The sequence below is a fragment of the Trifolium pratense genome, linkage group LG7 (genome assembly GCF_020283565.1).
Source record: "Trifolium pratense cultivar HEN17-A07 linkage group LG7, ARS_RC_1.1, whole genome shotgun sequence".
In the NCBI taxonomy this organism is placed as follows: Eukaryota; Viridiplantae; Streptophyta; class Magnoliopsida; order Fabales; family Fabaceae; genus Trifolium; species Trifolium pratense.
In genome coordinates this window covers 47689511-47708016 of record NC_060065.1, presented here as the reverse complement: position 1 = coordinate 47708016, position 18506 = coordinate 47689511, and the positions used below count along the sequence as shown (strand labels likewise).

General features: G+C 30.4%; 1 protein-coding gene across 1 annotated transcript; it reads left to right on the top strand.

Moving 5' to 3' along the window:
- Window positions 1-5778: 5778 nt before the first annotated feature.
- Window positions 5779-7549, top strand: LOC123898577 (CEN-like protein 2). The gene is made up of 4 exons (XM_045949565.1): window positions 5779-6020; window positions 6260-6321; window positions 7005-7045; window positions 7233-7549. Exons 1-4 carry the CDS (start codon window positions 5820-5822, stop codon window positions 7451-7453), a joined length of 525 nt encoding a protein of 174 aa, XP_045805521.1. The 5' UTR covers window positions 5779-5819; the 3' UTR covers window positions 7454-7549.
- Window positions 7550-18506: the final 10957 nt, after the last annotated feature.

Here is an 18506-nt window from a genome sequence, read left to right as displayed (position 1 = left end):
AAATTTACTTGGAATTTTAAAGTTGGACGACAATGTGTTGCTTCTTGATTATGCCTCTTGATTATTGGTTTAGACCAAGGAGTAATCTTGAATAGCTTCTTCTATCTTCTATGTAGATGAAATGACGTGTCGGCGGTGTATCACAACATGCTGTTACCGAATTTTTTTTATTTTTTATTTAAAAAATAAATTCAGATAGTCCTTCAATACGCAGACAATGCATCGGAGCATATTGGCGTATTGGTACGTATCGGATACGATTCGAAAACTATTTTAGCATATCGGTGCTTCAGAGGTTCTAAGAAAAACTATTTCCCGTTATAATTTTATTTGAAAAAACAACTATTTTCTATCATTTAAAAAGTTTTAATAACTAAATATTATCTGTCCTGTAAAAAAATTAAATACTATTTATTAAACTTGTCGGTTCTTGAATTTTTATTACTCATAAGAATGAATAATAAATATATTTTTATGATAAAAAAATATTACAATATTTATAAACGATAAAGTGATTTTTTTTTCAAAAACAATGAAATCATTCTTTTTTTCTTGTGAAATGATATTTTCCAATATATAAAAGTCGACAAATAATTATTTGATTCTTAAAACACAAACGAAAAATTTTAAAAAAAAATCGAATTCTAGAATCCAAACTTTTTTCAAAAAAGTTTAGATTTTAGAATCCAATGTTTTTTGAATTTTTTTTAGTTCGGAATGTAGATTCCAAACTTTATTCTTAGGGACAAAAAAGGAATTTCTGGAGGGGGGATGGATAAGAGAAAAATGGGGGGAGGAAGAGAAAGATTTATTTAATTTGGGTTGCTTAACCCATTTTTGTAGGTCCATTTATAACATGTCATTGTAGAAGCAAAATTTCACTACAATTGCATTTCTTAACAGAATATGTGTTTAATAAATCATGCATCCTCATGCAATAAAAATTAAAAATTATTTTTGAACAAACTTTCCATGATATCAATATGTAGACTTCGATCACCAAATTATAGGCACTGCCATTGCCAAGAGGAAAATAAAACTTTTTTTTTTGAATTTGAACCTATTGACAGACCCAATAATTTGAAAAGAAAGGAACCAAAATTGTAGTGTAGAAAACTATAAGCTAGTATTACAAGTAGGCATAGCAATAAAACTCATACCTAAGGATACTCGCCCAAATCATACCCGCTTTGACGGGGAAAATCTGAGTTGACTGAGTTTGAGTTCGGGTTTGGGTTTTTCCCGATTTCAAAATATGGGTTTGGGGCAGGTAATGGGTACATTGATACCCACCCCGAATCTGCCCCGCTTATACTAAAAATTAGATTTCATCTCTTTTAAATTAGAAAAGTTTAAACAATCTCTTAAATTACATTCATATATTTAATTTTTATTTTTAATTTGAGTATTAAACAAAATATTTTCTCTATTTTTTTTTTCTTTATTTAAAAAAATATTGTTGAGAGAAAATAATTTTGGACATTTAACCTTTTTTTTTAATAAAAAAAATACTAAAATACAATCTAAATTCATGTGGAAAGAGGCGTAATGGGGATACCCGAAACCCGATGGGGATACCCGATCCCCGTTGAGTATGAGTTTGGGGTTATCATTTTTATCCTCGCTAGAATTTGAAATGGGTTTGGGGAAACCCAAACTTTATGGGTTTGGGTTTGGGGAGAGCAAAACCCGTCTCCGCCCATTATCATGCCTAATTGCAAGAAAAATTAACCCTCATTCATTCATTCAAATTTATCATCCAAATAATATAATTTACAATATTGAAGAATTTTAAATCCAACAAAACATTCTCTCATTCAAACACACTATTAAAAAATTGTAACATCAAGAAATTGATTTCTTTTACTACTTCAAATCCTCAAAATATTCCTCAAATCATAATTAATTACTGAATTAAGCTCTTCTTCTGCCACAACAAGATTTCTTCTATTGGACTCTCATTAATTAGTATACAAACTTTAATTTTGAACATAACAAACTCTTATGAGTCTTATCCCAGTCCCTCCAAATTGATTTGAAGCCCAGTCGATTCACAATGTAATCCAAAAATCTCAATTCACAATGTCTTAACATTTTCTCAATATTAACTATAATTTTATTCATGATGTAATCCAAAAATTCCCAAGTGTAGGGTATATCATATAAAATGTCGCCTTCACAATCAAGCCAAGATATGATACCCTTGGCCCAACCTAGCTAGTTACCAAACTGGGAAACTAGATAACCTTAAAAAGAAACACATAATTATCTAACTTCTAACTATTAAGAAGTCACACATTGAGTAAGTCAGTTAGAAAATGAGTTTATTAAATAAAGATAATTCTCATCTTATAAATCTGTTTTGTAAGGATATGTTACTCCCAATTCTATTATGGTATTAGAGTCTCTCCGAGATCCGTTGGGTCACCCACTATTTATATCTACGCACCAAGCTCAATAGTATTAGACGTGAGCTCAGTGTGTTAAGAAGTCTCACATCGAATATGAGTTGGCCTGAATATAAATTTATAAAATAGAGGTTATTTTCATTTTACTAGTCGGTTTTATTAGAAGGATGAGTTACTCTCAATTCTAACCTTACAATTAATTATTTATAAATATAACAAGGACATGGTGGAAGTAAATAAGAAGATGAGATTCCTATTATAATAAAATAAGCACTATAGTACTAAGCATCAAGCTAATTAAGTATTACCTAGCTAGTATTTGAAATGGATGTCTTTGGAGCAAAATGAATCTTGTTGCTAGACTTTTATTTTGTTTTTTGTATGCCTGTGTAAGGAATAACACTGAAAGCAAAACAATAATAATTAATTGACTACTAGGTAGTAGTGATTAAGGACGATTGAGTACCCGTTATACTTCCTTATAATATATAATTTTGCTTAAAAAAAAAAAACTGACTCGACATGAGTCTACGGTTTAGTAAAAAAAAAATTGTTTTTTTTTGGTAAGTAGTTTAATTAGTAACTAATTAAATTGTTTTCTTTTTGGTACGTAGTTTAATTAGTAACTAATTAAAGTATGTGTGCATATAAGTGGGAAATTTTAAATTTGAACTTAGACCCTTTGCATATTAATATCTTTACAGCTACCAACCGAGTTGTATTTAGGTATGATAAAGAGGCGGAACGGGGATGATTTTTACCTTCTCTGTCCTTGAACCCGCCTCGATCTTCGACATGGTGAAAAATAGAATCTTAAGCTCATGCTTGATTAGGTTTGCGTGTATACTCCATGTCTATTCTGGCATGAACTTGTATTGTATTTATGTACTTTTTATTTTTAAAAAACTGTGTAAAAAGTTCAAAACTAAGAGTATCCACAATGGAGAAATCCAATTTTGGGTACCTAAGTGGGTCTCGTGTGTACACATCACTCATTTATAATTTTTTAATAATAGTACCTAATAAGTACTCAAACTTTCCAACTCAGCACCTCTTAAAAAATTCTAAATAGGTCCCACAAATAACTCTACATCTCATCAATAACTCTACATTTTTATAAATGGGTCCCACAAAATTATATTAGGTACTATGAGAGAGAGTGTGCTTATTTGAGAAGTGGTACCTATTTCGTACTAAAATGTGTCGTGCTCCAATGGTAGTACCTAATAAGTACCATGATAATCTAATAGGTACTATACCATTTTGTCCATTGGAGATCGTCTAAGTATGCCTTTTAACAGTCTGATTTTTTTATAAAAGAAAAAAAAAAACAAATAGAGGAAATAGTTTGTTTAAGACTCTTCTTAAAAATTAATTAAATGATAAATATTTTTGAGATATTCTTTTACAATGATTTAAAGGGGGTGCAGATTTGCTGTGGTAATTTTTACAAAATTTCCACACAATTTTGAATTTTCAAAAATCTTAGCAGCACATTTTAAATCGGACGGCTGTAATATAAAACGGTGTAAAAACATACCACAGAAAACTTGTTTCGATTCAAAGGGCAATAAGGGTTACTGTATTCACTCTTCCTGCAGCTTTTTAATTCATTTATGAAAAGTGATTCTTCTTTTATCTGAAATGACCTCAAGGCACTAACTACTACTCAGTCACTATTATTCAGTGCAGTCAGAATTTGGTGCAGTCATGCAGTCAAATCACCATGTGCCTTTTGATTAAAATTACAAAATCCAGATTCAAATAGTGATTGGATCCAATGGTTGTGATTCACCTGCCGTCACTATTTGACTGCAGGGAATCCATATCCGTGGCTGTCAATTTGTGAGTGCAATACCTTTATACTCCAAACTCTCTTTTAAATTATCCATATAATAATCACCAGGGCCGGCCCTGTGGGTGTGCAAGGTGAGCCACCGCGCAGGGCCTCAAACATTTAGGGGCCTTCGATTGTTTATATCGATTTATTAAAAAAATTATATATGTAAAAAAAATTAATGACTTTGTTACTACAAAAAATATTTTATTACTCAAGAAAAAGAAAATTTAATAGACACACTCTTAATTTTATAAGTAACTTGCGGTTGATTGTAAAAAACGAAGCAACATTACAAGAAAGTTTTATTTTCCCCCCGAAGGAAATGTAAAGTTGATAATGATATTAGATTGAAGATGTATTTTAATGTTATTGATTAAAATATGTCGGTTTTACATGTTATTTACTATGATGACTATTTTTTATGTTATTTATAATTTAAATAGAGAAAGACTTTTTAAAAAAAAAATTATATTTTTATTAAAGATCCGTTTTTAATTTTTAAACAGGGCCTCCAAATACTCGGGACCGGCACTGATAATCACCAACATTACCATGAATATGTTTTAAGAAGGTTGTAACCTTTTTATACTGTTATTGAAAAATGTACACAACATATTGATGCCTTGGCACCTCAGATTCTCCTTGCCCCCCCTTTGGATTAATCATAACAAAAATTGGGAATCACTAGCCTTATCAACATATTCATTTAATTTGATACCTTAACTTATTTAAGAAAACCCATAGTTTTTTTCTGACAAATTATCCCATAGTTAAAAAATAAATTATCCCCTTAATCACCTATTGCTACGATGTCGTGGGTTCGATTCTAGTCTACAACATTTTTGTTTAAAAAAAATTATCCCCCTTTTTTTTTCTGTGGTTGCTCACAACAAGTGTGGCATGACATTAGTGAATCATTGTTTTCATGCTTGAAATTGTAAAATTCGGTCAATTTTTTTTTTGGTGAAAGAGAAACGATTACAAAGGAACTAATCTAGGGGTTGCGATTTCCAAAACATCCGCTGAATTAATATGGCTAATGTCAATAGACATGTATCAGAAAAGGCACAACCATCTGTCATGCTGCTTCCAATATTTGCTAATGCATCCACACAAATTTACAAATACTTTACTCAAATTCATAGAATGATACACAGCTTCTGATATTGTGATATCAAGACCAAAAGTATATTTAAACCTAATATCTAAAAATATTTTATTGTGTATAATTTATTGTTATCATTTTTTTTGTATTAATATTCTAGTTCTAAGGGAAAGGGGACCTCGGTAATTTAGTCGTGAGGTAAGTAAAGTCTGATCAAGAATTTTTCTCTCTATAATTGAACTGTATACTTATTCTTGTTAATTAATATGATGCAATTGTATCCTTTTCACAAGGCTCCGGATCTTTTTTTAAAAAATTAAAATGTTATCATTATTTTTTTGGCCATGAGTCCTATTCCTATCTATGTATGAACTCTATAAATATAGGGTTTCTGCTTTACATGTTCACCACAGTATCCTCAAAAGCAACATTAACTAATCTTTCTCTTTCAATCTCAAAAGCCATTATGAGTACTATTCTAACAGATCCTCTTATTACTGGAAGAGTGATTGGAGATGTAGTTGATTATTTCACTACAACTATGAAAATGTCAGTCACTTACAACACTAAGCAAGTTTACAATGGTCATGAATTTTTTCCTTCTTCAGTTACCACTAAACCTAAGGTTCAGATTCATGGTGGAGACTTTAGAACCTTCTTCACTTTGGTACAAATCTTTCATCTTCTTTTTCTCATCTTAATGTTTTCATATGTATACATGATGACACAACCTTTGTCCTTCGGCTCCTTTCTTAACCTATGTTTGGTATTATAGTGAATATCTGAAAATCACGGTGAATCACCATAATTTACAGAGCTACAGTAGTATTTGTAAAATCATAGGAAATCACCGTGATACCAAATATACACTTAAATATTTTATAACTTTTCATGAATTTATTTCAGGTCATGATAGATCCAGATGTACCTGGCCCTAGTGATCCGTACTTGAAGGAACACTTACACTGGTATATACTATATACTAATAACATGAACAGATGTTTATAATTTTTTTTAGCTGCAAGTGTCCATTTATTTATTATTAAATCAAACTATATGGTTTGATGTATAATGTATATAAAAATATGTATCGCTATTTGCCGGCGGTCTAAATACTTGAAGGAATTATTCTCCACAAATGCATACAGAATTTATTCTAAGGATTGTGCTTCAAGAATATATCTTGAGAAATAATAAATAAAAAATCAGTTGTTATGAAATATAGGCATAATTAAGTATAAAGTGCATGTACGGAATATCATGCATGAATAAAAAATCAAGGTAAGAAAATCAAGGAAAAAAAATTAAAATTTCATGCATAAATAAATAAGGAAATATTTCCATCAAAAATAAATAAATAAATAAATAGGCACATATATAAAGTTATGTTGTAAACGAAAAGGAGTTTTTTTTTTTTTTATTCTTAACCCTATGTTTTCTAGATATGAGGTCATATAGTATTATAGAGTTCATCCAAATATAAATAAAATTTTATCGATAATTGTTTCACCAAAGATTTCAATTTGAACTCTTTCAAACAATTCGTTGTTAAACTATCGAAAAGAAAATTTTGATTTTAGACCTGATTAAGGTATATGAAGCTTGAGTTAAAAAAAATTATCTTAACCTATATTTTAATTGTTCATCACAGGATAGTCACAGATATACCGGGCACAACGGATGCTACATTTGGTAAGTCATTTAGGTTTACTATTTTTATTTTAAATTGCACTAAATCTATTAATACAACGCAATTCTTAAGTTCAACACTTGAAATTTTACCGAATAATACATGCAACGATTTAATATATTTGCTTAAGTTATGCACTTCAATATTATCATTAATTGTTAATTTAATTAATGAATTTTCATGGAACAGGGAAAGAAGTGATGAAATATGAAATGCCACGTCCTAACATAGGAATCCATAGGTTTGTGTTCCTTCTTTACAAACAAAAGCGCAGACAAACAGTGATGAAAATACCAACATCAAGAGATCTCTTTAACACAAACAAATTTTCAGAAGACAATGACCTCGGGCCTCCTGTGGCTGCTGTTTTTTTCAATGCTCAAAGAGAAACAGCTGCCAGAAGACGTTGAAAAAAATAGAAAATGTATGGCAATAAATCTGATGATAAAATAAAGGCTTAATTGCATGTTAGTTGTTTATTTTAAATTTTAATTTGGTCCTTTATGTTTAAAAGTTTTAAGTTATTCACTTTTGTTGGTTAAAAAAAAAGTTATTCATTTTTGTCAATTTTCTTTTTAAATCGTCCATGTATGACAATTTAAGATGATGCTACGTAGAAGTTTTAGATAAAATTAACTCAAAATTTAACGGAAAGTTAGATAAATTAACCAAAAATTTAACGAAAATGACAAATTTATATTGAGGACAAACTTAAAACATAAAATTAACATATAGGACCAAAATATAGAATTAAGTCTAAACTAAAATGAGACTAAAGATTTTGTTAGGGCAATACCAACTACTATTTGGATAGAGTATTAATTGTACTCATTCCAGCGACGGAGTCCGAGAACCTTTTGTATTTTTTCCATTTCTTATTAATATAATATTTTTTTGTCTTATTAATTATATAATATACAATTTAAGTATTTAGCCAAGTTATAAATATATATAGTGGATGAGCACTCATAACATATATCCTATTTATTTTTATGTTTTTTAATGGCAAAGATATATATTAAACAAAGATACAAACAGAGAAAGAGCAATACACAAGAAATAAGAGTATCATAAGAACCTCCCACCAAAAATAGAGAACCAAATTGAACAATAAAGTAAAACAAACTAACGACACCAGTTGGCTACAACTCCTCAGTTCTTACCATAAAAAAATAACACACTCGACTATCTAAACCTAAACCAATACATCTAATAACTGAGAAGAGAGCGGTATGAGAAGACTTGGAGCAGGCAACCCACCCCCACCAGAGACATCAAGACTCGACACCAACAATTAATCCCACCAACCACTATCGACTCCAACGAAAATAGATTGCTCCTCCCACTCATAGAAGGAGCACAGGGTTACAGGGTTCATAATATATATGTTATTGTATAGCCAAAAACAACAACATACACACCAGAAGAACCAAACTTAAAATACCACCTTCCGAGATAGGGAAGTGAAAGAATCGGCTCCAAAAGAATATAAGGGGTATGCAACCAACCTACCTAAGACTCGACCGAGTCATACTCCCCTCCACAACACTCTCCAGCACATATAGGTTTGATCTCCTAGTCATAAAAAAGCACGAGTGGCTCCAATTTTTACCGAAAATAATATCATTGTTGAAATTTTAAATTGACATCACATGTCAAATTAAAGTAAAATTGAATTACCTAACTCTCCTACCCACTCATAGGCCAGTGCGAGCATCAAAATGACACGCATCTATCGGAGTCGGAGATACAAACTCTCACCCCAACCACCTATGCACACTATACCAAAGCGACAACAACGCCTCACAAGAAGAAACAACCATAAAGTTCCTTTGAGTTAACATTAGAGAGAACAAGCTAAGTCGTCATGATCTACCAAACCCTTCGCCTGAAAATATTCTAGTAAGTCGGTATTATTAAGCAGGAGCTGCCACAAGAAAACTACAACTTTAAGAGATTCTTTTTCTACTTGTTTTATCACAACTCTTTTTTTATTAAGTTTTTTTTTTTTTTGACAATAACAAAATGATATTCATTCATTCAAATTGATAGATTACATAAAATACAACCACATAATCAACATCGCTAAAAACGTAAAGGATGAATCTGCGAACAAAACTCACAGCATCCGAGTTAATAGCATACAACGGCAAAATGCCTACAACAAATAATATAATAAACTTAAAGTCACCGAAATATCCATGCCTCCGGATCTGCAGCGTTGAAGCCCAAATCATTGGTTGAATCTGTAATTGACTAAAGCCGATCTTTTCAATAGAAATCAAATGAACACCGCACAATACGGGACAACAAAAACGTCGCACAAGACGACGAACAACACAACGCCGCACTAAAAAGAAATCTAGGACGGCGAAATCACAAAAAAGAAAACACAAAAGAAAAACTTGATCAACGTGAAGATCACTTATTTAAATAAAGAAGAAAAGGAAAAACAATTATGAGGGGTGATTTTGGGTCAAAAATTGACCCTAAAACCACCCCTCCTGGATAGATCAAGAAGAAAAAAAAAACTAGGTTAAGGTGGAGGGCGGCGGCTATGAAGAAGGAGCTCTTTCTTATTAACTCTTTTTTTTTTTTTAAATAAAAAAAAACTCTTTTTTTATTAAGTTGAACTATATTTTTTACACTCGTCTTTTAAAGATTTTTTTTTTATGAGTTAGTTTTAGTTAATAGCTATAAAAGATATTATTAAACGGGTCAAAGTTTAAACTCTAAAATCTTTACTCCTTCACATTTTAAATATGTGAGTAGGCTATATTAGAAATTACGATTAGTTATCTCTTACAAAGCACTCTATCATAGCAGTGTTATTGTAGGGAGTACACTTTAACATAACATGTATAACCATTATTTAGGACAAAAATGAATTAAGGACATTGTTAATGACTTACTCTAAATTGAACATCTCTTACAACCAAAATGACTTTTTGGAATGACCTGATTAATGTGTAATAATATTGACCAAGTGTTCATAAAAAAGAATTTAAGCGTGCTAGACGCCGTTCTGAATTTCTGACCTAAAAAGCTTTTATATAAAATAAACAGTGTTATGTGTCCCTATAACAAGTAACACTTTATTTTTCCTTTTTGCAATTCATCATCAAATTATTATACTATACAAGATAAAAGTAGAAAGGAATATCAACATAACACAACCCTCTTATGTTAGAACGAACTTGAGAAATTACTCAAGGATATTTTGGTTCAGAAAATGGCATATTACTCTAACTAGAAATTACTTTATTTCTATATTTATTTAGAACTTGCATGCATTGAATTGAAATGTATAAAAAATAAAAGAGGATATTAACCAATGGATTGAACCAACGGATAAATAAAAAAGTGTTCATTGAAGATGAGCATAGCTAGGAAACATTGTCAACGAGCATGTGAAATCAATGTGAAATCAAAGGACACCATCAATCGGTCTGAAATTAAAAAAATGTGTCATGCATACATCACATTCAAATTGAATGGAAAAAACAATCCATCGATTAAACATTTTTTATTGAGCAAGTGCATGCATATACTCAAGAATATTTAGATGATTATGAAAATAATATAGGAGTATTTCTTTCAGTTTAATCAAATGTTTAATTAATATGTGAAATTAGCTCTGTTAAATCTTTTAAAAGAGATTCAAGAGATTAATCTCTATAATCATGCATATAAAATATTCAATTTAATATAAAAAATTATATAGTAATTTTATAGTGAATGCTCTAATTAAGATCCTCTTATACTTACGAAAAAAATAAATTTATATAACATTTGTCAATAATTGCATTTTTTTTATAAAATTACTCTTCAACTATATATAGAGAGAAATTGTTTGTTTTTAGTTGTTCTTTCTATTTAATTAGGGGTATTTTTATAAAGCATCAATAATTTATCTTATAATTTGAAAATTTTCTTATAAAAGTGAAGAAAAAAAACTTACTAATCAAATTACATGTTGTTTAAGACTACGCATATGTTTATAATCAAATTGAACTTTCTGGTCACTTGTTTTTTTTTTAACTAATGTGGATGTGGATATGCCAAAAGCTATAACAACGTAGGGAAGTGTACTTTTGCTTAGGTTATGCAGCGTGGGAAATTGAAACTGCATGCTAGCTAGCCCTAGCTAAATGAAATGACATGAATTATTATAGAGATATTTTCATTTCTCATTGGATCTCTCCTCTGACATGTGTGTGTTTTTTAGTGAAAATACACTAATTTGAAATTTGACCGCAAGTCACAATGAAATGTGCAAATTGAAAATTGGTTCAATTCTATGTGTCAAATCGCAAGCACCAAGTTTATTTTATAGATTCAAGAGTGGTGCAGTATTTTACTCAATGCTAAGACCATGAAACTGAATTGCCTTTTAATTATGCGAGGAAATTAAAACTTGCAAATAATGATTAGATCAGATCGTAAATATGTTGTGTACACTTTAAAATTTCAAGTTTTTTTTTGTTAAAGGAAGGTTTTTATTCAGCCTCAAGTGAGGGGTGCATAGAATGCTGAGAAAAGGAGGAATTTCGTGATTCTTGCTACTGCCTCATGCATGTGGCGTATGAGAGGATATGATATGTCCTTATGCTTTGTGTGGGGATGTTAGAATATTTTCTGATATTTTGTGGGCTGCAATCAATTGTGGCTTTTGATTTTAATAAAAACAGGTTGATGTTTTTGTGATCCATTTGATGATGCTTAAGCCCGATAATTGTGATCAGTAATAATGGGCTTGAACACTAATTCTGATTTGTGTAGAAACAAAGTGTAGGCCCAACTCTAGAGTCCATGATGGGTGGTACTAGGGTTGTGATCTTATATAAGATTGGCTAGGTCCCCTTTGCCATCACGGACAAACACAGTAAGCTCATTTGTTGTCTTACCCATCAAAGACCTCAAAGAATGGAGCATGTGATAGGCAGAGGAAGACCTTGTCTAGTATATCGATGTTTTCGATATTGGCGCGCTTCCGGTAACGATGGTTTGTGATTATGATTATCAAGTAAGTGTGTTCTAATTTCATATAATATGTCGATCTCTAAATTATTAATTATTACATGTGGTATCAGAGCCTAATATTATATGATTAGAACCCTATTTTTTATCATAGCCATGTTTGATCAATGAGAGAATTTTTGTTCGGCTATATTTATTTTTCGGTCAATCACTATTTATTTAATTTGGGGCTGACCTAAAACTTTTCCGAGTTACAACCCTAATTTTGTTGAATTAGAATTTGTTAAAACCATAATTTGATTTAGGGTTCATAATTGTTTATTTTTTCTTTTCGGTTGTTCCATACATAAAATCGATGATTGGTTTTGCCGTGTGGTGATAATTATATGTTATTACTGTGTTTTGCTTCCGGTCAATTTTAATTTTTAATGGTCTTCGGGAAATTGTTTAAAGGGAAAGAAGTTGTATATGTCACCATTTTATTCTAATAATGGTTGTTGCTTGTTTTTCGTTTTCAATGGCTATTGACTGTATGTGATGATAATAGTCTATTTTGGTTCAGTTATTTTTTTATTTTTATTTTTAAAACAATCAAATTTAGAACCCTATTTTGATCGGATAAAATTTCTTGAATCAACAATCATGTTTATCGAAATTGTTTTACTTGATTTGAATTCGATCCAGTTGATGGGGTTAGTTTGTTCTGTTTTACTTGTTCTATTTTTTCCCTGGATTGTCTCAGTTTACTGATATGCACATACATTGTTTTAGTATTTTATATACAATTGTTATACACAATATCATAAATTTCTATTCAATCCTGAACCAAATTTGGATCTGATTAAATATGCCATGAACACAGCATATATTGTAGCTTTGTGTAAAAATAAGTTAGTCTTTTGAGCAATTATTAAAGGCAAATTAAAATTGAATTATCTTTGTATTGATTTATTATCAAAGTCTTTTATTATGATATGACGGTTTACTGTTAATTTGTGAGCTGTTTGAGATGACACTGTCAAAGATCTTATCGTAAAGTCATCGATGTTCATCGACTCTATTTGCAAGGATGAAAGTCACAATCTTGGAAGTTAGTGGTGCAATTATTTTTCCTCTTATGACTTGTTATATAATTGCGCATAATGAGATATTTTTTAAGATATTATTCACTTCGTTTGAAATAATAAATGTGCAATTATATATGAAAGTGACATTATTTTTCGGAATATTATAAAATTAGAAACTCTCTATATAATCATTAATTGATTTCTTGTTATATACTCAATTTTCTAAAACTTTACTCTATTGAGTGAGAGTATTTCAAGTTTAATATTTTGAGAGTTCTATTCTGGAAAAATATAAATTTAGTGTGACATTGTTTGACATGTCCATTGTGTGATAGAGAAAATAGTTGAATATTTATTTAAATATTTTAACACTTTTGTACTGGTAATTCAACTATAATTCTCTATCAAGTGAGAGAGTTTTACATGTCAACTATTTATAAATGTTTATAGAGACTTATATTGAGGAGTCCTATGTTATTTATAAAAGTTCGGGACTATTTGCTTTATATCCTCAATAATATTTCAAATGAAGTCTCATATTATTCCGCTGCATAAATTATTTATTTATTATATTGAGTTGACTGATTCACAGTAATGATCTCTCCCCTCAAATACTATTTTTCCGCATTGAATAATTCAAGACATGTTGAGAATGCAAATTAAAATATAATGAGTTATCAGTTTAGATGCATTTAAATGATGCATATTTTTACTGAGTTGTATTTTGAAAAGAGCAAATGATTCCTATGCAAGAAACTTTTGTGTGTTGGTATAAACCGTCACCACCAAAGTGGGACCGCTTATATCGATCGATGAGATTTTCTTTGTAGTTTGAGGAATGTTTTTAATTGTAACATGTAATTTTCTGCCCAAAGGTGATTATTATATGTTACGATTAAAAATTAATTTTAGATGAAGTTATTGGAGGATGTATTGATCGGAGGAATTTGCCTGCCTAAAGGTGACAAATTTCAAAGTTCAATGTATACTCATTGATTAACTCATATGAGGTTTTGACTAGGGTTTTTTATCCCTAGTGAGTGCATTCTGCCCAAAGGTGATTGTACTATTATATTGGCCTCTTATGATAATACTAATCCAATTTGGTTTTGATTCAAATGAATTTCTCCAATTATGTTTCCATTGAAATGTTGAACATCATAGATCACTTGATTAGTGGGAGATAACTTATATTCTCTTGATATGTTTGATTAGTGAGAGTTTGAATTTTATATTAACTCCTTATATAAATTTGAAATTATTTGAAATTTGAAATATAAAAATATTTGAGCTCAGTGTTGTTGGGATCACTATGCCGGTGATCAACACTATTTTGGAGCTGAGGCATTATATAAATAAATATTATAGCTCAGTGTTGTTGGGATCACTATGCCGGTGATCAACACTATTTTGGAGCTGAGGCATTATGTGAAAACATAAATAAATAAGCTCAGTGTTGTCGGGATCACTTAGCCGGTGATCAACACTATTTTGGAGCTGAGGCATTATGGTGTCTTAAGAACCATGTAATTTCTCTGTCTTTGAGGCATTTGAGAGAAATTATGTCTAAAATATTGGAGCTCGATGTTGATTAGATCATTATACTGCAGTAGTCAACATTGTTTTGGAGCTTGGACTTGTGGTATCTTATGGATCGTAGAATTTCTCTGGCTTTAAGGCATTTGAGAGAAATTGAGGACTGACGAAGAAAATGATAGTATGGTTGAGATCACAGACATATCATTTTCTCGCTACACTCTACATAAATGACTAGTCGACGAAGTTTGGTGGTATTTGTAACCATGGAAGGTGTTGTATTGATAATGATATAATTACCGCTATGATTCGATATCATTTAACTTTTGTTGGACGGAGTCTTAATTAGATGTTGCATCTTGGGATCAATGTGGCCACGTTAAAATATGTTATCAACCCGAGAGTCATTTTCAAAGTGTTTTCTTTAAATTAAATATACACAATTGATTTTGCCCAAGTGGGAGAATGTTAGAATATTTTCTGATATTTTGTGGGCTGCAATCAATTGTGGCTTTTGATTTTAATAAAAACGGGTTGATGTTGTTGTGATCCATTTGATGATGCTTAAGCCCGATAATTGTGATCAGTAATAATGGGCTTGAACACTAATTCTGATTTGTGTAGAAACAAAGTGTAGGCCCAACTCTAGAGTCCATGCTGGGTGGTACTAGGGTTGTGATCTTATATAAGATTGGCTAGGTCCCCTTTGCCATCACGGACAAACACAGTAAGCTCATTTGTTGTCTTACCCATCAAAGACCTCAAAGAATGGAGCATGTGATAGGCAGAGGAAGACCTTGTCTAGTATATCGATGTTTTCGATATTGGCGCGCTTCCGGTAACGATGATTTGTGATTATGATTATCAAGTAAGTGTGTTCTAATTTCATATAATATGTCGATCTCTAAATTATTAATTATTACATGAGGCGCATACGGGCATGTGTGGGGGCGCATGAGACAGCATGGTATATATAAACGTAGGTCCTTTTTAGGTCGAACTAGGTAACCAATTTCTTGGTGTTCTTTGTTCTTAATTAATTTCTTTACTTGTTCCTTGCATGAGGATTTTGTGCGTGTGTTTAATTAGATTGTTAGAAATTTAATTGTTTGGTTATTGATTGCTAGTGAAATTTTAACTCAACTCTTTATAATTGTTGATTCGTAAAGAGGTTCAAATTCACCGCATGATATATAGTTGTTTTTTAAGATAAAACCAATTTCTTGTATTGATATGAATTTAGAAGGTAAAGCTTTTCATACAAACTTAAAGAAAATTTTTGTGGTGATATTTTAGCAGCATTAGCAAGGACGGGTGTACAAAAAGAGATATGGGGTAGTTGCCCCCACTAAAAATTTAGTAAGAGAGAGAACATTGAGTATGAAAGAGAAAGAGAGTTGTTTCAAATTGGTTGTACAAATATCATTATTAGGATGTTAACAGCATATACGAGTTTTTTTGTCATCCCTGAGTAAGAGTTAATTCACATGAAAATATTTTATTAGTTTTAGGCCTTTAAATCAAAATGTAAATTAGAGAATTAAACCCTTCTTATGCCTTTTAACATATGAGTTTATTTGTAAAAAAAAACATATATGAGTTTAAAATAGAAAATATATATATATATATATATCTTAAAATGTTTTCAAAAAAACATATATAGATGCAAAAAATAATTTCATATATAAATAGTCAGCTAATTTCATATATAAACACTGCTTACAATTTTCTTGCCTCATATGTAAGCAAAAATAACTTTTTTAAATTCATTGGAAAATAGATGTATTTAGTCTAAAATATAGACCAAATACATCATTTTTTCAATGAATCTAGAAAAGCTACTTTTGCTTATATATGAGGCCGGAGGAGTAATTTATGGAAGGTATACGGGGAAGAAGACAGGGGTGCATGATAGTAATCTCAAGAAATTAAAGTGTACAAGAGATTGAAAAGCGGAAAACTGGTATGGCCCAAATTAAGATTTACAAAGGTACAAGGGGTGAAGATAGCATTATTATAATGACACTATCTTTAGGTACTTTCAAATCATTTTCCATATAAAATATATTTCATCTTTTGCTTTGAATGAAAAGTTATTATTAAAATAATAATAATAATAATAATAATAATACAAAAAAAATGATTTGTAAATATATAAATAGTAAGACAATTGAATATTTATATTATTTTTTCCTTCAAACTTATAAAGCATAATGTAAAATAATAAAGGTTTATAAACCTCGTCACGAAATGGTCATCTATGTATATGTAGTCAAAAGTTCGATCTTATAATTCATATATATATCAAAGAGGGTTATTGTCAAAAGTGCAAATTTGCATATATATCATCTTTTGAGTCGGACAAACGACAAATTCAATCAAACAAACGGCTAATTAGTTAATCACACAACTAGACATTAAGAATGTGTTGGAAAATTTATTCAAACAAATATATTTGCAAGATTTATCTTCTAATATACGACTATTAATTATTCTACTTTGGCTTCCCATATAAGCTCTAATATCAATTTAAAATTTGAGTTAGTGGTAATTTTCTTAATTCTATAAAATTAGTTTGTAAAGTGACGAAAAAATCTTACTTTTAAACACTTTTTCTACCATATAATATTCATCAAATATCATTGTAGACTATAATGTAATAATTCATTTTGAAGCCACAATTAATTTATAAAATTATTTACAAAGGTGAACCGAATTTCAGCAACTCGCTTATTTTTTACACCAATAGTAAATTCTCAAGAACCCCAAAATTGTCCCACATTTTCTCATTCATTCTTCTTTGCACCCTCATCCACATTTTCTTTTCACAATTTTTTTTTAATTTTAAAAAATCTTATTAATAACCAAGGTCATGCTGATGAACTAGTTCAAAACCTAAAGAAAGAAACCTTATGAACTTCGAGGAAAGACTTGAATGCTCTTCCTCCAACCCATTTAGAAGAAAGAAATGAAAAATCATATTTTAGAAATTGAACTCTTGAAGATTCAACACGGTTATGTAATTATGGCAGGAATTTGGGCCTATACCAAGCTATAGTTTTAATTCTCCACATATTTGTAACCCCAAATTCTTTCTTAATTTTGATGGACCATGTTGAAAATAGGTCTTTTTTTTTTTCATGAACTTAATGATTACAAGAAAGAAGTTAGAACACACCTATATTGAATTTTAGTCATCAAGATTATTAAATACGTGACTCCTTCATAATTCAAAATATTTTAGTCCATGCAACCCACATAAACTAATTTGTTTCTTGGTTCCACTATCACCACTCCACCAAGACCAAGTCCTTCAATTGCGGACAGGAGAATGATGTGCTACAATAGTGCTTCCTTCGTGGAAACTTCAAATTTGTGCATAATTTGGTTCGGAGGTCAGTTCTGACATCAAGTGATTTTAGCCTCCTCTCGATTGCAGTTGTGGGGGATTGAACCGTGATCCTCACTACCAAGTTCAGTGTCAATCACCACTTGACCAACTGACGATTGATATATTTAAGAATATTTCTATATGTTGGGAAATATAAATTAACGATTAAATGAATTTCAGTTATCTTAATGAATTAATTTCTAAAAATTTATAAAGGATATGTGAATAGTTCAACTGGTTTGAGTTGAAAATATTAAGGTGTAAAAAATACTAAAATTAACAACTAATTATTAACTTTTGGCTGTTTAAAAAAAAAAAGTTCCTACAGATTTACAAAATGCTGGAGATAAACAATGTAAAACAAAATCACAGAACAACTTAGTGACATAAGTGTTGTATCACAATCTTGTGTACCGTGGACAATAATATATACCAAGTCAATATGAACTATTTTCACCACTAAAATGAATGAAATGCACAGAGAGAAAG

Bases quoted from the DNA above. Each gene is read 5' to 3' on its own strand.
- LOC123898577 (XM_045949565.1), top strand. From the start codon at position 5,820: ATGAGTACTATTCTAACAGATCCTCTTATTACTGGAAGAGTGATTGGA. The intron at 6,021-6,259 runs GTACAAATCTTT...AATTTATTTCAG, and splicing joins TTAGAACCTTCTTCACTTTG to GTCATGATAGATCCAGATGT. The intron at 6,322-7,004 runs GTATATACTATA...TGTTCATCACAG, and splicing joins TTGAAGGAACACTTACACTG to GATAGTCACAGATATACCGG.